Source organism: Girardinichthys multiradiatus, chromosome 13, assembly GCF_021462225.1.
Source record: "Girardinichthys multiradiatus isolate DD_20200921_A chromosome 13, DD_fGirMul_XY1, whole genome shotgun sequence".
Classification (NCBI taxonomy): Eukaryota; Metazoa; Chordata; class Actinopteri; order Cyprinodontiformes; family Goodeidae; genus Girardinichthys; species Girardinichthys multiradiatus.
The window spans coordinates 33112691-33137062 of NC_061806.1; the positions used below are offsets into that span (position 1 = coordinate 33112691).

At 38.5% G+C, this 24372-nt stretch overlaps 1 protein-coding gene across 6 annotated transcripts in view; it reads left to right on the top strand.

Annotated features, from left to right (window-relative positions):
• The window catches only part of LOC124879176 (collagen alpha-1(XIV) chain-like), a 262372-nt gene that overhangs the window by 117764 nt on the left and 120236 nt on the right, over window positions 1–24372 (top strand). For all 6 annotated transcript variants that reach the window (XM_047383584.1, XM_047383586.1, XM_047383590.1 and 3 more), the window contains 7 exons: window positions 9178–9327; window positions 11842–11916; window positions 16935–17074; window positions 18687–18810; window positions 21240–21383; window positions 21976–22140; window positions 22243–22281. In XM_047383584.1, coding sequence (XP_047239540.1) covers window positions 9178–9327; window positions 11842–11916; window positions 16935–17074; window positions 18687–18810; window positions 21240–21383; window positions 21976–22140; window positions 22243–22281 — 837 coding nt within the window. The remainder of the gene's footprint in view (window positions 1–9177; window positions 9328–11841; window positions 11917–16934; window positions 17075–18686; window positions 18811–21239; window positions 21384–21975; window positions 22141–22242; window positions 22282–24372) is intronic.

The following is a 24372-nucleotide window of genomic DNA, read 5'->3' on the forward strand; positions in this document are numbered from 1 at the left end:
ATGTACAGGGGTTGGACAATGAAACTGAAACACCTGTCATTTTTGTGTGGGAGGTTTCATGGCTAAATTGGACCAGCCTGGTAGCCAGTCTTCATTGATTGCACCAGTAAGAGCAGAGTGTGAAGGTTCAATTAGCAGGGTAAGAGCACAGTTTTGCTCAAAATATTGAAATGCACACAACATTATGGGTGACATACCAGAGTTCAAAAGAGGACAAATTGTTGGTGCACGTCTTGCTGGCGCATCTGTGACCAAGACAGCAAGTCTTTGTGATGTATCAAGAGCCATGGTATCCAGGGTAATGTCAGCATACCACCAAGAAGGACGAACCACATCCAACAGGATTAACTGGACGCAAGAGGAAGCTGTCTGAAAGGGATGTTCGGGTGCTAACCCGGATTGTATCCAAAAACATAAAACCACGGTTGCCCAAATCACGGCAGAATTAAATGTGCACCTCAACTCTCTTGTTTCCACCAGAACTGTCCGTCGGGAGCTCCACAGGGTCAATATACACAGCTGGGCTGCTATAGCCAAACCTTTGGTCACTCATGCCAATGCCAAACTTCGGTTTCAATGGTGCAAGGAGCGCAAATCTTGGGCTGTGGACAATGTGAAACATGTATTGTTCTCTGATGAGTCCACCTTCACTGTTTTCCCCACATCCGGGAGAGTTACGGTGTGGAGAAGCCCCAAAGAACCGTACCACCCAGACTGTTGCATGCCCAGTGTGAAGCATGGGGGTGGATCAGTGATGGTTTGGGCTGCCATATCATGGCATTCCCTTGGCCCAATAGTTGTGCTAGATGGGCGTGTCACTGCCAAGGACTACCAAACCATTCTTGAGGACCATGTGCATCCAATGGTTCAAACATTGTATCCTGAAGGCGGTTCCGTGTATCAGGATGACAATGCACCAATACACACAGCAAGACTGGTGAAAGATTGGTTTGATGAACATGAAAGTGAAGTTGAACATCTCCCATGGCCTGCACAGTCACCAGATCTAAATATTATCGAGCCACTTTGGGGTGTTTTGGAGGAGCGAGTCAGGAAACGTTTTCCTCCACCAGTATCACGTAGTGACTTGGCCACTATCCTGCAAGAAGAATGGCTTAAAATCCCTCTGACTACTGTGCAGGACTTGTATATCTCATTCCCAAGACGAATTGATGCTGTATTGACCGCAAAAGGAGGCCCTACTCCATACTAATAAATTATTATGGTCTAAAAACAGATGTTTCAGTTTCATTGTCCAACCCCTGTATGTCCAGCTCTAATTCTCTTCATCTTTTCATACGGAGCTCTCGCACCACATATCTGAGCCAGTAGCGAAGGGGTTCCTTCATACTCGCATACTTTCATGAGGAGGAGTTTGAATTCCTAATTAGCCCAAGATGACAAAGGTTTTGTTGTGTCCCCCTTGAGATGTGCTGACAGTCATAAAGGTTTTAGCTGTACAATCAAACACTGAGCCATTCTGTAAGGGAAAAAGGGCTTATGGATTACAGCTCTAGTGGCATTTACATTTCATGTATGAAGTAAAATGGAGCGAAAAAGACAAAAAGGGGTATTATGGGTGCCAAATGAGGAGGTGTTCTGCTTATGTGATTGACAGTAATTATGCCTTGTTGAGTCTGTTCTGGGTGGTATGCGTTAAAGATGAAAAACATTTTATGGAAATGTTCTCAAGTTTTCTCTAAACATTTAGTAGCACCTGGAGTCAGCTTTATTATTGTAGGATAATTGTTTTTCTGAAACAATAAAAAACAAACAACTCCTTATGTCTGAAGCTCCCTGTGCTGAGATGTGGGCATTTTGGAAAGCAGTGAAACCTGCTCAAGTGAGTCCCTGCAGATACAAATGACTGACAGAAGCGAGTTCTGAGGTACTATTGAAATGTTTCAAATGTTTACTGCAGTGACCCTTTTTATATAATTAAATGTTTTTGTTTTTTTTTGCAAATACAAAGTTGTTTTGTGTTTTTTCTAATATACATAAAATAACATTTAAGTTCTCTGTCAGGGCATAAAATATAAGTTTCAAACACTCAGGAGTTTTTCTTCGATTTTTTTAGTTATTAGTTATTTATTTTATCATTATTTATATATTAACTCCCTGCCATTATTGTGTTGGACGTAATTCTTTTATAATATTATAATTAATTAACCATTAAGCTCTTAGATATGGTGTAGTTTCTGGTCAAGTCTTCATCTTCTATCTGTCAGTCAGTCATTCAGTCAAACTCTCCTGATAGTTCTGCCAAGAAACAAAGCATGAATATCTTGAAAAGTACCTGATGCACATTATTAAGCATGATGAAGGATCTGGGAGCCCGTTTCTCTTCCAAGGACCCCAAAGGCAGCTTGTAAGAGTGCATGTATTCCCAAACCTTTTGAAATACCATAGCATTTTAGGTTAAAATCTGGTGCCTGCTGTCATCAAACATACAGCTAAATTAATAGAGACAGTTATTCTGACACAAAAACTTATTCCATGGCCACCTCAGTCTACAGTCCTATAAAGGTGTGCTAAAGGGAACAGTTAATGATATGATGCCTCACTCTAGATGGCCTTTAGAAACGTTTTAGGAGAATTGCTCCCCTATTATGGTTTTAAAAAGTAGGGGTGCCAAGACGTTTGCTTAAAATGTTTCATGCTGTGTCATTTTCCCCCCACTAAATAAATATGCTCCAGGATTTTGCTGTGTCACATTATGCTAGTGCAGTAAAAGATCCAGGTATGTGGGGCTTTTTGGTAAATGAACTGAACTTATATAGCGCCTTTCCAGTCATACAGACCACTCAAAGCGCTTTACACTAGAGCCACGTTCATCCAATCGCACTCACTAACACTCACACATTCATACACCGACACGCAGATCGGTAGGCTACTTGAGGTTAAGCGCCTTGCCCAGGGGCACATTGACATACAGGTCCTTCTCAAAAAATTAGCATATTGTGATAAAGTTCATTATTTTCTATAATGTAATGATGAAAATTTAACATTCATATATTTTAGATTCATTGCACACTAACTGAAATATTCCAGGTCTTTTATTGTCTTAATACGGATGATTTTGGCATACAGCTCATGAAAACCCAAAATTCCTATCTCACAAAATTAGCATATTTCATCCGACCAATAAAAGAAAAGTGTTTTTAATACAAAAAACGTCAACCTTCAAATAATCATGTACAGTTATGCACTCAATACTTGGTCGGGAATCCTTTGGCAGAAATGACTGCTTCAATGCGGCGTGGCATGGAGGCAATCAGCCTGTGGCACTGCTGAGGTCTTATGGAGGCCCAGGATGCTTCGATAGCGGCCTTTAGCTCATCCAGAGTGTTGGGTCTTGAGTCTCTCAACGTTCTCTTCACAATATCCCACAGATTCTCTATGGGGTTCAGGTCAGGAGAGTTGGCAGGCCAATTGAGCACAGTGATACCATGGTCAGTAAACCATTTACCAGTGGTTTTGGCACTGTGAGCAGGTGCCAGGTCGTGCTGAAAAACGAAATCTTCATCTCCATAAAGCTTTTCAGCAGATGGAAGCATGAAGTGCTCCAAAATCTCCTGATAGCTAGCTGCATTGACCCTGCCCTTGATAAAACACAATGGACCAACACCAGCAGCTGACACGGCACCCCAGACCATCACTGACTCTGGGTACTTGACACTGGACTTCTGGCATTTTGGCATTTCCTTCTCCCCAGTCTTCCTCCAGACTCTGGCACATTGATTTCCGAATGACATGCAGAATTTGCTTTCATCCGAAAAAAGTACTTTGGACCACTGAGCAACAGTCCAGTGCTGCTTCTCTGTAGCCCAGGTCTGGGGAATGCGGCACCTGTAGCCCATTTCCTGCACACGCCTGTGCACGGTGGCTCTGGATGTTTCTACTCCAGACTCAGTCCACTGCTTCCGCAGGTCCCCCAAGGTCTGGAATCGGCCCTTCTCCACAATCTTCCTCAGGGTCCGGTCACCTCTTCTCGTTGTGCAGCGTTTTCTGCCACACTTTTTCCTTCCCACAGACTTCCCACTGAGGTGCGTTGATACAGCACTGTGGGAACAGCCTATTCGTTCAGAAATTTCTTTCTGTGTCTTACCCTCTTGCTTGAGGGTGTCAATAGTGGCCTTCTGGACAGCAGTCAGGTCGGCAGTCTTACCCAAGATTGGGGTTTTGAGTGATGAACCAGGCTGGGAGTTTTAAAGGCCTCAGGAATCTTTTGCAGGTGTTTAGAGTTAACTCGTTGATTCAGATGATTAGGTTCATAGCTCGTTTAGAGACCCTTTTAATAATATGCTAATTTTGTGAGATAGGAATTTTGGGTTTTCATGAGCTGTGTGCCAAAATCATCTGTATTAAGACAATAAAAGACCTGAAATATTTCAGTTAGTGTGCAATGAATCTAAAATATATGAATGTTAAATTTTCATCATGACATTATGGAAAATAATGAACTTTATCACAATATGCTAATTTCTTGAGAAGGACCTGTATGACAGGAGGAAGCAGGAATCGAACCCACAACCTTCTGATTGTAAGATGACTGACTACACTTCCTACTGAGCCACAGTCACCTTCTTCCACATCTTTAACAGGGTTTTTCTATAAATGTGGGGTACACCGTCCAAACTCGCAATCTGACCCCTATCAAACAAATTTAGAATTTTATTTCAATTATCCCAGCATTTACCACCACAAAAGAGAGAAGACATATGGAAAAGGATGTAAAGAGAATGGCAATCTCTTGTAGTTTTAATTTATTTCAGAAGTTATGTAAGATGTTATACAAGAGATTTTCTGATCCAAAATGCTGAAAGCTCTGGACAATGTTGACATGCCTCTACAATGTTGCATCAAGGACTGGGAGAACGGGTACAATGCCTGAGGAGTGTCAGACTTCCATGAGGTTCCAGGTTTTAGGAAAGGGGACCAGACAGTGTGAAAAACTTACTTCAGGGTGTTGCAAATGAGGCCCCAACTCATTGTTGAACTTCAGATTCATGAGAAGCTGTGTGGTTTCCATCCTGGCTATGGTACATTGGACCAGATTGTTACCCTGATGGAATTACTGAGATGGTCATGGGAGTTTAGTTGTTTGGTAAACACATTTTGTTGAGGTTCAGAAGGCTTCAGACTATGACCCACTGCATGTTTTGTAGAAGCTGCTACAGGAATGTGAGGTACCTGTCCTTCTTTATGGGCTACCCAATCCTTGTATACCCAAGACATAAGCTGTATCCGGATTCTTGGCACAAAGTCAATCTTGCTTCCAGTCTGACTGGACTTCGCCAGGACCACCCCTTGTCACTGATCCTGTTAGTGTTATTCATGGACAACATAGAGAGGGAAATGTCTGGTATGGAAAGCTAAGAGTCCCATCTTAGCTTTTTTCAGATCATATTTGGCCCTATTGGCTCTTACAATCCTTCAGCTTCTCCAATATTAAAGTTCTCAACTGGAAAAAGGTGGATTGCTCCCCACGGATTCAGTGTCAGTCTTACTTCAAGCACAGGAGTTCAGGTGTCTTGCTGTCTTTATCTAGGATGGATACATGATTTCTCTGCAGGATTGCAGATACTGCTGCATTCTCTCGTGGTGAAGAAGGTATTGAACAAAAAAACAGAATTGATGAATTTACCAGTCCCTCCATATTCTGACTTTTACCTGTGGTTGTGAGATATGCTGCTCCTCCATCTCTAAAGATGTTACTTGAGACGGTTCAGGTGTCTGATCAGACTGCCTTCTTGGCATTTTTGTTGTGGTTTTCATATTACATCCTACTGGGAAGGGAACATGGGACAAACCCAGAAACCACTGGAGAGACTGTATTTCTTCTGGCCCGGAATACTCTCGGATCCCCCAGAATAGGCTGGTGAGTGCTGCTGGGGAGAGGGAGATCCAAGTTACAGGCATAGTGTTACACACACGGGATCTTCGACAAAAAGAAGTGCAAAATATAAATTTATGATTTTTATTTTTTTATACTTTTAGGTCTCCATTGGGCAAAACATAAGATGTTCGTGGGATATTATCATCATATAATTTCCCTAAACATTGTCAAAATGGAAAATAAGTAAAACAGTTATCAATTAACGAGTTTGCATATATATTTTTTTATGATCAATGAACTCACACTCACACTCACAGGCACCGTCTTTTGAGCTCCCTTTAGTTTTTCTACATTCTTTTGCTTTACAATCTGTCAATATCTGGCTCAGCATGTTTGTAAGGAAAATATGTTTTCTTTCCTAAATGTCTTCAAATTACCTCCAGTGTTCATAAAACTCTTATTTGGTTTCTATTGCAGTTTAATGTGATATTTTATTGCATATGTCCAAAACAAATGCAGAGTCATCATATACAAACAATTCTGCAAATGTTATAGCAGTTTACTTGGCACAGACTCTCTGCAGCCTGAAACTAAAATAATTGTCTATTTTCCCATTTGGAAGGGATAAAATAGTCCAACTCACAAAAATAACATCAAACAACAGATGGCGTTTCCTTTATTCAATTTCCTGGGTACACCTCTCAGTCACCGCCTCAAAGATAAGATTGTCTTTTAATACAGCTGTCATCCACCAAATAGGAAAGTAATGGCTGTTATTCATCACCTTTAGGCCTTCAGCAATACCACTGCCATCATTAATGTCACATAAAAGCCACATATCCCCCTGCGTTTCCTCAGGGAGCTCCAATGTATTGGTTCTTTTAACACACAAAATGGAAGTAAATGAGGATTTATGTCACCACAGCTGGTATGTAATTACCCTGGAGATGTATCTGCTGCAGGAGAAACTGGAATAATGTGCTTTTTATCCCATTTTTGATATGGAAGGTTATAAAGTGAGACAGAAGGAAGTAAATTTAGGAAAATAAAACTAATTTCAAACGCAGGTTGATAAGTATATCAGGATAAATCCTTTAATGCTTCTGAAGAGCGTTGATGAAATAAACCGGTTTAAAGAGGTTTGAGATCATTTGATTTTCCTGAACTTTATTTTGTTGGCTGGATTTTGCAAACACTGTTTCTTTTCTTTGGGATAGTCAGACGAGATCGATCTTCAAACCATCAACATTATATTTTGTTATATTGTTAGTTTTACAGCAAGCTTTTTTAATTATCTGATGAGGTTTAGACATAAAAACACATAAACCTAACTTTTTTAAGAAATAACGGAAATTGTTGACAATTTGTCTTAAAAGTGCTTCTGTTACAGTTTTGCTGAAATCCATTATCAATTTACCCTTTAGACACTTCTGCAGAAATATGTGTACCTTATTTGTTAGCACATCCACTTGTGTGGACGGTGTTTTTTTGCATTTTATCAATATGTGTCTTCATAATTCACCTTTTATTATTAAAATATCTCACCTGACCTGTGTAAAAAAAATGCAAAATTAAAGGTTTTCTCAGATTAGTATTTTCCTTTTTGATATTAAATTCAAACTCTCAGCTATGGGGGACAATAACCAACAAAAATAATGTTCAATGTTTTTTTAATGATAAGTTTTGGTCCGTTTATTTATTTATTTAATTTATTGTACTTGTTGAGGGTAACAGATTATTTAAAACAGATCATATGCTCAACATATTGTCCGAGCAAAGAAATTAAGAAGTTTGTTGCCGGTCACAAAGGTAATTCTGATAGCAACACTTAACTTAAAATTTACAGTTTGGAAGCGTATTGTGTTCCTTCAGCATTATTCAAGCAACATGAAAATGTTTCAACTTAAAGGCATTTCGTACTCGTGGTCTTCCGCTTCATCCGGGACCGGGTTGCGGGGGAAGCAGACTCAGTAGAGACGCCCACCTCCCTCTCCTGATACACCTCCTCCAGCTCCTCCAGGGGGAGCCCACGGCGTTCCCAGGCCAGCCGAGAGACATAGTCCCTCCAGCATATCCTAGGCCATCCCCTTGGGCACCTCCCAGTGGGACGTGCCTGAGGTAGGCGTCCAGGAGGCATCTGATACAGATGTCCGAGCCGCCACAACTGGCTCCTCTCAATGTGGAGGAGCAGTGGCTCTACTCTCAGCTCCTCACGGATGGCCGAGCTCCTCAGCCTATATCTAAGGGAGTGCCCGGCCACCCTACGGAGGAAGCTCATTTCAGTTGTATCCGGGATCTCATTCTTTCGGTCATGACCCAAAGTTAATGGCCATAGGTGAGCTGATCCTCATCCTACCCGCTTCACACTCGGCTGCGAACCGCCCCAGTGCATGCTGTAGGTCTTTGCTAGAGGGGGCCAGCAGAACCTTGTCATCTGCAAAGAGAAGAGACGAAATCCACTGGTCCCAAAACCAGACCCCCTCTGGCCCTTGGCTGCGCCTAGAAATCCTGTCCATGAAAGTTATGAACAGGACCGGTGACAAAGGGCAGCCCTGTCGGAGTCCAACCTGCACCTGGAACAGGTCTCACTTGTACAGAGACAGGATGGTCCCTAATAAAGGTTGGAACACTGGCTTCGCCGTACTGTGCAACATCACATGCCTCTTCTAGTGGTCTACATGAAGGCGTCTGAACCACTTTTTGTCTAACCCATCACCCAGAGCCTGTTTGCCATAGGAGACCGTACCAGGGGCATTGAAGCCTCGGACAACATTGCCCCTCGGATCATTCGAGCACTCAAACCCCTCCACCACGTTAAGGTGGAGGTTCAAGGAAAGGGCATTTTTAATATTTAATAAATTGAGAGTGGTTGCATAATAGACTGCTTTCTTAAATCTTATTTCCTTTTTGCATCATGAAAACCTGTGATTATTTTATTTTTTCCCCAAACGTCTGGACAGCATGTAATACATGAAACTATTCGCTTCATAACATAAAGAAACATAAAGTCCATAATAAACTTGTGTTTACAATGTTTTGGACTTCATTCTATATTGCAAAAGACTGACATTTTAGTCTGAACATGACATACATATGGTTTCCAAGACAACTTGTGATCAGTGATGACCACTAGAAATGTTGTTATACTCTTAAATTTTAAGTAAAAAAATGGTTGTTTGTTGACTGTTTTACCCTACATTTCTGATGGGTTTGTATGTTTGTAGTTTATGATGTCAGTTTTTTGCTTGATTCTCAGATTTTTCCAGAAATAACATCCTGCAGAAAGATCACCATTTGTTGAAGAGATAGTTAATTTATTCTTTGTGTTGTGACTGCAGGTAGTCAGAAGCAAGAGACCAAGCTTGGCGGAGGAGCCAGCAGACACTGTTTCAACAACCTGAAGCCCAACACAGAATATAAGATCAGTGTATATTCTCAGCTGCAGGATGGGACCGAAGGACCTGCAGTCACAGCAAATGTGAAGACATGTAAGAAAATCCGAACGCAAACTCCAACACCTCAGACACAATTAAAGTATTTGATTTAGTGTGTTTTTCAAAAGATTTAGTTATATTTATATATATTGTTCTTTTTCCTTAGCAATAAAGTTTAAATCGGTTCAGAAGACAGATGTTTAGTGCAGATGTGCTTCACATGTGCAAATCGTCTGCATGTATATTTGCCTTCTTCACGTTTTGTCAAAAATCCCATTTGAATATGTTCATGCAGGTGTGATCACAATATAACAGCAACACACACGTACACATCCTCAAACTGCTGTCGGCTGTTATTGTTTAGAAGAGAAGCTTGGAGTACAATCACGTCACTTTCCCCAGAAAACGTCTTTTATCCTTGTGGGAGCACCGAGTCCTCGTTCGTCTTTCAGAATGAGCCTTTTGTTCTGCTGCAGCAGCTCCAAACACTAATCAAGAGCCAGTGTCTGGAGATGAGGCAGAGAAGGAGGGAGGCTGTTGGGACGGATGGGCTGCCTTGTCATTTTGTTTGCCATAAGCGTCATGGAGCATGATTTCAATAAATTGGGGCAATTTACAACAAGAAGTTTAGTTTCTATTACAGTTTGAGTTACATAAAAAGAAAAAAAGATTCTATTAATTAGTTCATCAAAGTTATCCCTAAAAGGTTTGTGTATTGTTATTTAGAATATATATAATCTTCCCCCCAGCCATTATTTTTACACATCATGATACCTGTAATTCATTTTAAAGGAAAAACTACATCAGTAACTTGAAAAGATTAGTATGGCCCCATGTACAGTACATACACCTTACTCTTTTTATATTTTGTCAAACTGCAACCACTAACTTCAAAATACAGTATTTCATTCAGATTTTATGTGACAGACTTACACTGAGTACAAAATAATTGTGGTGTGGAAAATGATTGTGCTTCTTAAGGTTCCTTATATTGCAATTACAGCTGTAACCCTGTTGGGGTCTGTCTCTACTTCCTTCATAGATCTAGAGAATTAAATTTCTGCCCATTCTATTATGCAAAATAGCTTACACTCATTTTGTGAACTTTGATCATAATTTTTCCACAAATTACTGAACTGGATTCACGTCTCGACTTTGTCTGGAGCATTTTAACACATACATATTCTTGTTCTAAGCCTTTCCACTGTGGCTCTGGTTACATGTTTAGGGTTGTCCCGCTGGAAGTTGAACCTTTGCTCCTTCCTCAAGTCTTTGGCAGCTTGTAACAGATTTTCTCCACATATCGCCATATATTTACCTCCATCCGTCTTGCCATTAATCATATAGTTTTACTTCCTTTGCCAAACAAAAGGATCCCACCAACATAATGCTGCCACCACCAAGCTTCGCTGTGGAAATGGGGTGTTGAAGTGATCTAATTTGTGTTTGTCTATCACATAAAATCACCCAAAAATAGATTGAGGTTTATGATTTTAACATAACACATTAAATGTATCCCTCTTGACCATCTGTCTATAAAAGACAAAACTATAATTGCTCTTTTTTTTATTGCATGCGTGTATACCATTCCATATTTCACCTCAGAAAATCCAGATAATAGTTCATTTATAAGGGGTGCCAACTCCAAACTTGACTGCTTACCTCCTCAGTAAGCAGTGAAGGGCTGCTAATGACCTAATTACTTCCTGACCTCATTTGCACATTTCACTTATTAATGTAAAGTTACACGTCCGCATGGTTGCTTTTATTGCATTCAATGGTTTGCAAATTCCAAACTCCAAACTATTGATGAAAATATCTAAATTCATTTATCACAAGATGAAGACAAAGAAAAGACAGAAGGAGGACTAGATTGTCTGTTTACAGATGGTTTAGATAAGAGGGTGAAGAAGTAATGAAAAAACCTATAGAGAGATTAAACAGAAAGGCAGCAAGATAGAAAGTTCTTTGTCTGAAAAAAAAAAACAGATATTTGTTTGCTTTAGGCTGCTCCCAGACACACTCCGGCTCTATGGAGTGCCTCCTGGATGATTTATGGCTTTGTTTTGATGCAAATGAAAGCCTGAGCATTTCCTCAAATGACTATCCCCATTGCTGCCGGCAGCCGCTACTGAGCGCTCCCTACCTGCCATCACAAGTGATTCGCAGCCTCAGGTTGCTGATTTACTGCCTAAACAGCTCTGAAAGCATCAAGTGTGTGTATGTGGTGTGTCTGTAGGAGAAGTGGAACACACACACAGTAATCGAGAGGTTGAGAGCAGAGACAGCAGGTTTTGGGTTTTGACTAGAGCTGACGCTGTGATCAGTGCACCAAATTATATAGGAGCTCCAATCACAGAGCTGCATGTAGTTATTTTACACTTTCTGTATGAGCATATATGTGACTGTGTGAGCTGTCTGAGGTCTGGAACCTGCTGCCTGACCGTGTAGTTTTTTATAGTAGGGAAACTTATTTGTAACATCATTTGGCATATCGCTTTATGATGGAGTCATGACTGCAGGTTTTCATATCTTTATGTGTTTGTGTTTGTGTGTGTCTCTACACAGTACCAGTCCCAACACAAGCACCGGCCAAGCCCCCAACCACGACTCCACCACCCACAATCCCTCCTGCTAAGGAAGGTGAGAACTTCCTGTCATTCATTTGGTCCTACTTGTCTACTACCTGTTGAAAGAGTTTTTTATGTATTAAGTGCTGTGCCTTTTTTGAAGAGGATGTGTAGGAGGTGTTTAATCTGTTAAGAGGCCTGTTTTATAAAAATGGCTTTCAGTCATTATGCACTTTGTTTGAGCATCATCACAAAAATACTTGATACGATTCTATGCAAAGATTTCTTCTCTGGCCAAATATACACTTCTGGTAATTCATAACCTCATTCCATAAATATACATTGATATTTTCCCCTTTTTGCCTCTATATCCTAACCATAAACAAAACATTTTGTTCCCATGTACTCATAAAACACCACAGCAGTTTTTCTCTAGCTTGTTTAGTATTTTCGATTAATTCTGAGAAAATGAAAACAATCTCATGGTGTACAGTGTTATTTAATTGTATAATATGTTCCATCCATATCCCTTGTCGCCTATAGTGCTTCCGATCCCCAATTTGGGTCATTTGTTTCTTATGAAATAGAATAAATTATGATATCCTGGTCAAACCAAAAAGAGTGTAATCAACACAAAAATAATTGCTTCCAAATAGCCATACTCCTTTTAACGTAGGTTTTTTATAATTTTTCTTTGGACTGTATTTTTCTTACATTTCTGTTCAGTTCTTTTACATTACTAGAAAAAAGTAGGAAAAGTCAGCCACAGGACAAATGCCAAGCCTTAAAAAACATGTCCAGCACCATGAACATTATTTAAAGGTCATGTTTTTGTTATTCCCATCTCCAATATGCAGCTTTAAATAAATTAGTCGTGCTCAAATGATGGATTCCTAACCTGCTGAGAACCATTGAAGTAAAGAAAGCTCCAGCAATGCCTTTCTTTGCATTTGATACTGTGGCATGTGTAATTTTATCTCTTTTAAACTTTTTTGGACACCAGTGCTACAGAATTGGCAAAGTGCTCATGAGATGTTGCAGCAATGACCTAATAACAAGAATACGCAATATCAAGCAGTAAATGCAGGCTGATAATTATTTGTCACTTGGCTGGCACCTACAGAATGTCTTTGAAATATTGAACTTTTTGCCCCAGATGTTCAAAGGTCGATACTATAAAAATAAAGCAAGAGAGCTGCTACTTTTTAAACCCTTCACCCTGACACAATATACAGACCAGGGGTGTGTCTTGCACAATTCATAGAAGTGGCAGTGCTTTATCTTTTACAAAAAATGTTTAGATTTACATAAAACATTGTTCAAGATATGATAACACACGTGGCAAGATAAGAAACAGCAGTTTTCAGAAAAAGGAAAACAGTCCTTCAAAGAGATGAAATAGACTCTGTATCCCATGTTTTTTAGCTAATAGCTCTTTGAGAATTACCTTCCTTGCACTAAAATGCTCTAAATCAGATTATATTTTTGTGTCTTTGTGACTTGCAGCTGGTAACAGGGTGTCTGTTGTCCTCTAAGTAATCTGTTATATGTGTGCCTTCTGTTTAGGAACCTTTTCATACCTTGAAACCCTAATGATAATTGGTGAAAAATGTTCACCAATTGTGCTTTAAGAAAGTTTGGCTGCTTGGGAACAAAATAAATGAATGATGGATCAAGACTGTCAAATTTTCTTCATAACCACCACTGTAAACATTTCCAAAACTTCAAATAATGCCCTTTTTTGTGTAGGTCTTTAAAGCAGTTTGTATAATATGACTTCATGAAGCCAAATATTATATAATCAGCTGCCCTATAAAATGGGGCTAATTGTTAGGTATTGTTTTTAAATTAGTTTAAGCTGAGTTTACTTCATTTAACATATTGTGGTGAGGAACCTAAAGCAAACTATGAATCATTATTTGTATAAAACAGGATACCTGTAAAACATGAAAAACATGTAGAAACATGTTTCTTTTAAAAGCTCAAAATCTTTTATTTGAGCTTGCATACAATAAGCAACTTTCAGACATATAATATATAAAAAAATCATGTTAAAATCTTTAAGATTTAGCATATAAGGTTAATGAGAAAATGGATGGAGATAGTTTTCCAATATATCTTGTTGCGAGAGCTGTTTATTGACTTAGTTTTTCTCACACAGTGACTGGGTGATATGCTCAGCCGAGGATTGTTTCAGATTACAGAAATCAGAACGTAAAATGTGGGTTTTTAAAATGGAGTCTGTGTGATGTATGCTGAGCTGGAAGCAGTCTAATCTCAGTCTGCACTGCTGCTGTCAATTTGGAACAAAGTCTATTTTCCTGTCACACACACACACGCCACAAACACACACACACACATACACGCACACACACAGTTCTAACAGGCTCCAACATTTACAGTATTTAAAATGTATAGCTCACACTGAAGTAATCATTTTCACTTTTAGGCCTCCTAAAGGCAAACTGCCTTTGCAGACTCAAGAGAAAAATAATAATTTGAATGTAATCCCAGTGAGTCTTTAGTTTCTTATAGCTTTTAATTTCATGAAACATATAATTCACATTCCTCACATCTGTCATCACTGCATAATCAGTTTCATCTCCAGCCTATCATTACGCGTTTTATGTATACGAGGGGAGAAGATACACAGCATCAGTCAATCTCATAACATCTTGTTTATATAGCACCTTTGTAAAAAAAACAAAGAAAAACAGTGCTTTCCAATAAAAATGTGATTAATACTACAAAGCAATGGCATTAAATGGAAAAAATTAAATGACAATGCATGGTGGTATTTTATCTGTGTAAATTAATCCTTCCCTTGCCTACAGTGCCACTTAAACTTTAGGCAATCCCATTCTACAAGGTGCAGCTTTTTATTCAAACACAGCCATTTCCCACTTGGTTTTGTTTTAGTAATGGGATAATGTTGCTCCTAATAGTCTTTGGTTAGATTGCCCGAGTGTTTGGGTTAAAGGTTTTACTAGGTCAGAGATGCAAAGAGCTGCTTGACCACTCAAAGCTCTAATAGTTAAAATTTAAATCCTGTAGATACTCTGTAAGAACTGGCAAATCTGTTCTCTCTCCAAGAAACGTTGGACATCACTTGCTGTTTGTTCTTAACACATTAGCTGGGGAGAACTTTTTCTCATGTGATGACAATTGTGTTTTGTTTGATTGGTGAGAAATGTGAAGTGGGCGTGGTTAATGGAGAAAGCAGTTAATTATGCTGCAATGGGAATGACATATGAGGCCTTCTCAGGAGTTCTGCTCTTAAGCTTCTCATAAAACGTGAAATGTTCTTGTTCTTGCCATCTGCATATAGCTGATACTCCACCTTCGCTTGTAAAAATATTTGCTTTTCTTAGTTACTAGAATCATAGTTTTAAAGTTCATATGTTAGTGTTCTTACTTTAAAAATAGGTTTGTTTGGTTTTCTTTGATTTTATTGTACATTTATTAGTCAGATTTTAACTTGTAATTTCAATTATCTTGGTCCCAGCTATATTACTCCAGATATTTTATTCTCTATTTTGTAACTGTTTCTCTCATTCTAAACAAAAATGTCATATGTTTGCTGCCCAAGCAGATAGTGATTGTTTCTACATTAAGTCAGAAATCAGAAGAAGAAAATCAGGAGCATAACTAAAGATGTGCTAGCATTAACATTCTATTCTAGTATAACTTGTTTTACTATAGACTAAAACGTAGTCTTATCACTTCTAATAGTTTTTTTGAAGGGAGATTAGTAAATTAGATGTACTAAATAGTATGTTTCTGATATTGCAGGGTGTGTTTTTTGTGTGTCAAAAAATGTTTGGGGGAGGCAGTTGCTGCACTGTTTGCATTGGTCATCCCCCTGTAATCCCCCCCTGTCCGTCATATTTTTGGGCAACTTTAAGTATGTGGCTCAAATTCCCTTGATTCCTGTCTTGCTATCTGGTTTTGGTTTTGTTACAAAGTTTTGGACTTACAGCTAGAATCAGTGTTTACATGTCCTAATGTCCTCCTGCCTACAGTAGATTGCATTCGAAAGCCATTGTGTGAGAATGAGGAGTTGGGTACCAAATATTGCCTAATAATGAATATTAAACTAACCTTTTAAAACATGATTACTGACCTCATATGAATCTCTATGAATTTAATCATAAGTCTTAGATATTTGCTATAAAATTTATGCAGAAAAGGCATACTAATTGAGAAGTTTGATATTAAGTAACTAATATGTTAATTTCATGGATCTGCCTATTAGTGATGTTCATTTAGAAACCTAAATGTGTTCATACAGAATTTGGTTTTGCAATTCTCAGCAGTGCAGCAGCCAGTGAGTCATTGTGAAAAGCTGACGTTTCGTTGCAGTTGTTAATATCTGACCCAGTTATATTTTTATAAAGCAGTAGGGTTTTAATTACAATGGTCATAATGTTATATCGACTAATCCTTCCTGATGGTGAAAGTCCATTCGAAAGCTGCATGATTAAGTCCCACAAATATTTTTTATTTGAAAATTTCCATCATTACTTACTGATAACACCTACACACCCTGCATGAATTGTTATTCATAATTCATGCCTATAAAATGCTCCCAGATGAATAAGGTTGACCTAAAGATGAGCCTTAACGCTGGACCTGTTGAACTTCTTCAGAGCATATTCTGAATGCAGAACAGAACCAGAGGAAACCCTTCTTGAACCTGAAGTGCCTTGATTAATTTTCACGAAAGAGAGATGCTGTCCAAGGGGAACACAAGCAGAACCAGACCCGACCTGAATAAAAAGATTAATTAGTTCCCATCTGAAATGCATCGACATGAGCAGATTCTAACAGACAGGAAACAAACACAGGCTGCTGAATGCGTTGATCAGTTAATTCAATTGACTAATAGACACCTTTGATAGGAAATAAGGATCTGACCCAAAAAAATAACTTAATGTTAATCTGTGAATAGTATTTCTAAGGTTACTATATCTTAAGATGAATGTTGGCAAAGTGCTCATTATTTTTGAGTGCAGGTTTATTACCAAAACCGTGAAACCTTTAATGTACAACCAAAATAAAATAAATGTCTGTCATTTTCTCTCTGCCCAGTTTGTAAGGCAGCCAAAGCAGACCTGGTCTTTTTAGTGGATGGTTCTTGGAGTATCGGTGATGACAACTTCCTGAAGATTATCCGTTTCCTGTACAGCACCGTCGGAGCTCTGGACCGGATCGGCCCAGATGGCACACAGGTAACCAAGACAAGACCCAATCATTCCCCGGTCATTTCTAAAACAAATAGAGTTAGTAAAAGTCTTCAAAGTCTATTTTTTCTAAACATTTGGTCCTGGAGATTGCTACTTTAAATATATGTCTCATTTCAAACTGATCTATCTAGCAAATTATTGGTTATAATTTCTAAATTACTTTCCAAACACTTTTATGGACAAAGATGAAGTTTTCATCTAGCAGTATTGGATTTCATGAAGTACATTCATATCACAATACATACAGCCTGTCAAATGTGCCAAATCCAGTCTTTATCCCAGTATTTGCTGTATTTCATCCACATTTCAGCTTCTGGGTAATCCACCCTGTTAGCAAAGTGGCTTGAAAACAAACAGATCTGAATTTGTCTCATTAACTGTTGCCTGTGTATTTTTCTGAGGGGCAGAGATACTGCTACAGAAGGACAAATTGGGAAATGTACGCTTGATTAGACATGCAAAATGCACATAATTTGCAAATGAGAGAATTCCCTTAAGCAAAAAGCAAAAGAAAAGAAATAAACCACAGCAATCAAAATTTGTTCATAACATTTCAAACAAACATGTCTAAAATTACTGATAAGAGAATAATAATGGGCTTTTCCAATGCCACAACATTTATTTTGCCTCAGGTACTCAATTTTCTCATCCTGCCTATGCAATTGTTGCTGTTCACTATAATTTCAGGAGAGGTGAACCAATGACTGGAATTTTCATTAGCAGCCTATTGTGTCAGTAATGACTGCAGTGTTTCCAACAAAACTGCATACATTAAATTTGTATTCTTCTAAGGAAATGGGTGAAGAGTTTTAGAAAACAAAATTGCTGTAGATAATTAAAGGGACTCATAATAATCAATTATGGAAATTGACAAAGGGAATAAGCACCAAAACAAAGAGATGAAAGAATGAATTCATTCATAAATTTGTGTAGTCTCAAAATTCATAGTGCAGTCCACTCAGTAATTCCACATAGGTAAAGATCTGGTCCATGTTGCTCCTCCTGGATCAGAGGTTCAACCATCAGTCGGAGCCTCCACCCCAACACCCCAGAGAAAGCTTTCCCAGGGAACCTGAGAAGTTTGATCCACCACCCCAGACTGCCACACCTGTGGTGTTGTCCTGGTCCTCCATGTGATATTGAAGAGGCGTGCCAACCATGACTACAATAAATGATTTTTCAAATCTTCACCAGAGGTGCCAATAAATGTCGAGGACTCAGTTAAGGTTAAAAACTAAGGTTTCACCAAAGTTTTGTGTTGGAGTTTTAAAATGTTTATTTTTAAAATGTTGCATGAAATCTGGTTGTTTTAGTCAATATTATATAAAAGATATATTTTCCACATGTATATTTAAAACCCCCGTGCGATGCCACATAGTGTAGCAGCAGAGCAGGGATCGCTTTACTTTTTAATGAGCTTTTCCAAAGTTCTGTTAAATATTAGTTCATCTAAATAAGAAAAGTCTTAACATCATTAAGATGTAAGTATGGCAAACCTTTCCATCTTCACAAGAAGAAATCAACTTAACCTGATGATATGCGTAAGTTGTAACTTGTTGAAAGATTTACTTTTGAAAAATATGTCCTAACCTGGCAGGTGGCCATCGCCCAGTTCAGTGATGACGCTCGAACTGAGTTCAAGCTGAACTCCTACGGTGACAAAGAGCGTCTGCTTGATGCCATCAACAAGATCTCCTATAAGGGAGGAAACACTAAAACAGGTGAGTGTTAAAACACACAGTAGGTGCGCTGCTTAGAGACAAAATAACAGCCTTTAACTTGTGTAACAGCAGCAAATAAGACACAACTATCACTACTGTAAACAACTTTATTATATAACCTCTGCCCCAGATTTTGTTTTATATTGAATACTTACTGAGTGACATGTATGTGTCTGTGCTTTCATATGTGTATAATGTCTATATGAAGTGTTCGTAATGTGTTAACTATGCCCATCTGGAGGTGTGTTTGTAATGAAAGGAATAAGGGATTGGAGACAGGAACAGTCTTTAATCAAAGTTTACGACACAGAAATGAGATCGCAGACCACAGATTTGCTACATCACTGCTGCAAGGAAATTCCCCTGGTGATAATGTCACACTATAATGCACCAGTTGTTTATTTTTTTTAATCAGGAAGCAACAGTTTGGAGCGTTATTATGCATTCAATCACAGTGTACACTGCAATTAAGAAATTTCAGGCGTTCCCAAAGGAAAATATTTGATGGCTGGATTTGTTTGAGATTCTGGTGTTATTTCTTTCTCTTCCAGAAATATTAAAGAGAATAAAAATGATTCTGATTTTCTGAGAAAAAGTGTGCCGTTAAATATCAGTACACTTTTTGGCGGAGTAGAGATAACACCAAAACATGTAAATATATGCAAAATGCAAAAGCTTGAATAATTTGAAGTATAGTTTGATTAGGAATTTATATCATTTATTTAATCCTATTCATTATATTTAGGGTTTTGTTCTTTTTTTTTTACAATATAGAAAGAAATGGTAGGTATCAAACATAAAAATATTAGTCACTTACATGTTCAAATAGCATTTTCCATAGATTTTAGATACCAGGGGCCTTATTTAGAAAAACTTGTATGGCGCCAGGTATTTTGTCTTTGTATTTTCGACTGAAACATGCTGTATGATTATATCAACAATACTGTGTACTTATAAACAAACCTAGATGTATGAAACTCTGTCTATACATGGATCCAAGCACATTGCCTTTGCACATCCCAGTCAATGTGGAATTAAGTATAAATGAAGGAATACCAGATCTTCACACGCCCCCATTTAAATATGCAGATAGACGAACATATGGCCTGTGCAAGTGAATCATCTCTGTGCGCAGATGTATGAAATTATTATGTGCATACAATACTTGTTTTCACATTGCAACAATTTCCGAGGGTGGCCTCTAGATGTCGTTGACGAGCTGGTGTGTGCGCGCCAGTCATCAATTTGTCATTGGGATGCTCACATTTCTACACAGTTTTTCTTAGAAAAGGCTGCGTGGGCGCGGCAGTGGCGAAGGGTTAACACGCGCAAAGCATGTATGGAGGGTGCAGTCTTCAACACAGCCTCCATGGGTTTGAGTCCCAGCCTGTTGACCTTTGCTGCATGTCTTCCCTCTCTCTCCACCCCATTTCCCGTTGGTCAACTTACAAAATAAAGGCCACTAAATAAAAAATAAAAAAAGAAAGAAATGGTTGTGTGGCATTTTTGTGCTTATGCACCTTTTGCAAATGAGGGCCCTAGAGTTGGCTCTGCTCTTGAGGTTACCTTGAGTGGCTCTGTGCTTCTGTGATTATGACAGTAGAAACTTGACTCTTGACCTTTTCACAGGCTTCTTACAGCTTACAACTTACATCAACAATAAAAAATCCCCACTAGTTCCACCGGATGCAGTTCTGTTCATTTTATTTGTCATTCATCACATATCTCAACCAGTCATCATAGTAAAACTTCAAATTTTGAGGCTAATTATCAAGTAGAAAAACCTTCAATTATGGTGTCAATAACAGCTTCATTCCTAAGTAAACTTCAGTGGTGACTCACTGAAGATTTTGTGTTGTTTTCCAGTACAGAAACTGTGCAGCAGCTCATGAAGCTTCAAATGTTACTGCAACATCTAACACATAGCAATTTACCTGGCGCCAAATTAAAATCCTAAATCCTCGGGGTAATATTGGCATGTGAGCAGGGTTGGTCTGACTTCTGGCAGGAAGATGAACCCTCCGAGGCAGTAATTTCTTTAGCAGCACTGATCCATAATCTGCAACATTTTACTAGTCAGGCAGTTTATCTAAAACTGTTATACAGGTTTTGTTTTCTGAAGTAATTTGGCTTTGTAGTCCACAAGTTATTTTTGCAACAATGTTAATAAACCTGCAGGGAAGGATGAATCAAAGCAGGTTTTCTGCACACAAGCAACTCTACTATTGACTTTTAGACCCAAATAGACCTTTTTTCTCCACGCTATTAAAAGGTACACTTATTATTTATGCTACTTCTCAAACGTCTAAGTTCTCTTGTGAAGGGAAATAACGAGAATGAAAACGCTAAAACATTCTTTTTATGCAAATTGATAACTGCTCTCTGATTTGGTTGTTGGACGTAATTGACTTTTTCGTCTTTTCAATCAGGTCGGGCCATCCAGCATGTGAAGGAAAACATCTTCAGCGTTGAGGGAGGAGCCAGGAAAGGGATCCCCAATGTCCTTGTGGTTCTTACTGATGGTCGATCTCAGGATGATGTCAACAAAGTTTCCAAAGAGATGCAGATGGCAGGTCAGAGCTGACATATCTTGTTTTTATGGTTAAATATGAGCTGAAGCTCCAGTTTGTTTCTTTTTGGTTTTACTTTGTTTTAGATGGGTCATTGGAAGGCTGTCTGAGACATCTCACACAAGTGATTTTTAATAACTGTCGCTTATGGGCTTTAAATGTAGTCTAATATATACAATAAATAATGTAATTTAGGTATTCTTTTTAAACAACACTCTTACCAAGTCTTAAAATGGTCACCAGCAGGTACACATGCATCTTAGTTTTTGATTAATTACCATGAATATTTACATTGTATTTGTAGTGCTTTTCATTTTTATTACAACAATTTAATGTTTTATCAACACCAGAAAACAGTTTGTGGTATTATTTATTTGCAATAATTTGATATACCACCTTATTACAAGCTGTCTCAATGAATAATACAATGAAAGTAATAAATGATTATATTTTATTACTAAGCTATTACCCTATTGCTACCCGGTTTATTCCTGGTTAACTGGAAGGACTTGCTTAGTTTGGAAATTTTATAAATTCCAGTTACTGAATCCAGTGCTGAAGACTGTTTGTTTTTCTTATTGCTCCCCTTGTAAAGGGTACATTGTGTTTGCTATCGGCTTCGCTGATGCCGACTATGGAGAGTTGGTCAGTATCGCCAGTAAACCAAGCGACAGGCACGTTTTTTTTGTGGACGACCTGGATGCCTTTCAGAGGATCGAGGAGAAGCTGGTAACCTTTGTGTGCGAGGCCGCCACTGCAAGTATGTTTCTGTTCGAGTACGACCTCAATTCTTTTAGATAAACAACAGATGAAATTTGTTTTGCTGCTGTGCTGATTTTTTATTTTACTTTGCCTGTAACAGCTTGTCCGTCAATACCAATGAGTGGCAGCACGACCCCAGGTAAATGTAAAAAAATATTACTTTACTTTACCGAGTACATGTTGAAATATGACTGCTTACAATGTATTGTTTTTTTTTTGTTGTATCATTGGGCAACCTCAAAGAGGACATCATTTCAGTGTTTCCACAAAAGGTTACCCACAAGCACAAAAAAGCTTGGTAACTCCATTTTAAGGCACTTATTCAAATATTTTCTTACATCTATTTTTGGTGCCTATCAGCATGTAATATTTGCTGATATGTAGTATAAAATAGCTACTGAGGTATAAAGCTTCTGAGTCATTTCATGAAGATATGGGAAAGAGTTGTTGAATCTAGGCTTAGAAGTGAGGTGATGACCTCTTAGTGGGAGAGTAGTAGCAGAAGAAGAGCATTACGGATGTGATGTTTGTTTTGAAAGTCTTTATGGAGATGCATAGAGGGAGGGAGATTCTGCATTTTTTTTTCTTTGAATTAGAGAAAGCATAAAACAAGGTATCAAGGAAAGACCTGTGTTACTTAATGAGGGAATCAAATGCGGCAGATACATGGGAGTTTGGTTAAGGGAAGATCGCTTGTAACTCAGTGGTTAGAGTAGTCGTCTTGCAGTCTGGAAATTGAGGGTTCAATTCCAGCTTACTCCCCTTTCACAGTGAATGCCAACTACAACTATGATGTGTAAGACTTTGTGAGCATGATCGGGTGAATGTAACTCAAGTGTTAAGAGCTTAAAGTGTTTGATATGACTAAAAGAGCTACATAAATCCAGTACATTTACCGCTTATGTGTACAGAGACAGCAAGACTGGGGGTGAGGTGTGTGGTAGTAGTCATAGATGAGTTCAAGAGATCAGCTCTTTTTGTTACCATTGGTGGACAGGTTGAGAGATGAACTCATGCAGGAGTCCTTACAGAGTAAGATCTTTTCAGGCAACATTGTGATCTGTAGGGACAATTGGTAACAGGTGAAAGGGAGTCTGGAAAAGTAAATGCTCTAGACACAGCATGAAGTTCAGGAGAAGCAAGACAATATACACATGTGAACTACAGAGAGGAAAGACACACAGAGGAAAAAGTGGAACAGTGAAGCTGCAAGGAGTAGAATTACTCAAGGTGGACGAGTTTAATTACCCGTAGAGAAAATGTCAGGGATGATTTGTGACAGATGGATACCTGGAAGAGTGAAAAGGGTTAGCGCGGAACAATTTTTTTGTCTGCAGTGGTGATGGACAGGTTGACAGATAAGGTCGGGCACAAATTCTTATGGATTATGATGTTCGCAGACAACATTGTGATCTTTAGCAAGAGTACGGAGCAGATGAAAGAAAGTCTCGAGAGGTATGCTCTGGAGAGATTGAAATAAGGGTTACTAGAAGCAGGATAAAATACATTTTTGTATACAAAAAGGGGAAGAAAGGTGAAACAGGACAGCTGCAAGGACTAGAGGTACTGAAGTTGGACACGTGTACCTGTGGAGTGGATGAAGACAAATGTCACAAAATGCTTTGTGACAGAAATTTTCAAAGAGAGAGTGAAACAGAAGATTTACAAGTTAGCAGTGAAAGCTGCTATGCTGTATGTCTTGGAAGTGGAACTTAATACGTCAGAGGTGGAGATGTTAACATTTTCATTGGAGGGGATCAAAATGAACAGAATTAGAAATAGGTGTCAGAGGTACAGCTCATTTTTAGCAGTTAGAGAGGTAGGTGTTGTTGTGATTATGAATATGAATATATTATTTAATATTAATACTTTAATATTTTATTAAATAATATTACGCTCTGTTAAGGGTTGTCCTGTGAATACCAGCCCAGTAGGGCGGTGTCATTAGGACAAAATTGAAAGGGATGTGCCAAGCTCTGACATTATTGAACAGCAAAACTCTGTACACACATGGAATGAATTCACACAATTTCTTAAAATACAAGAATTTATTAACAAAAATAAGTCAACTCAGAGTCAAACATATTTAAATCAACAAACTCTTTACTATGCTAAAACAATCCAACTAAACTACCAAGCAGAATTAAAGAATAATGAAGACTAATGGGCTATGTACAATATAAACAAGTTGATTAAAGATGGTTGAAACCATGACCGAAAGAGTGATGCA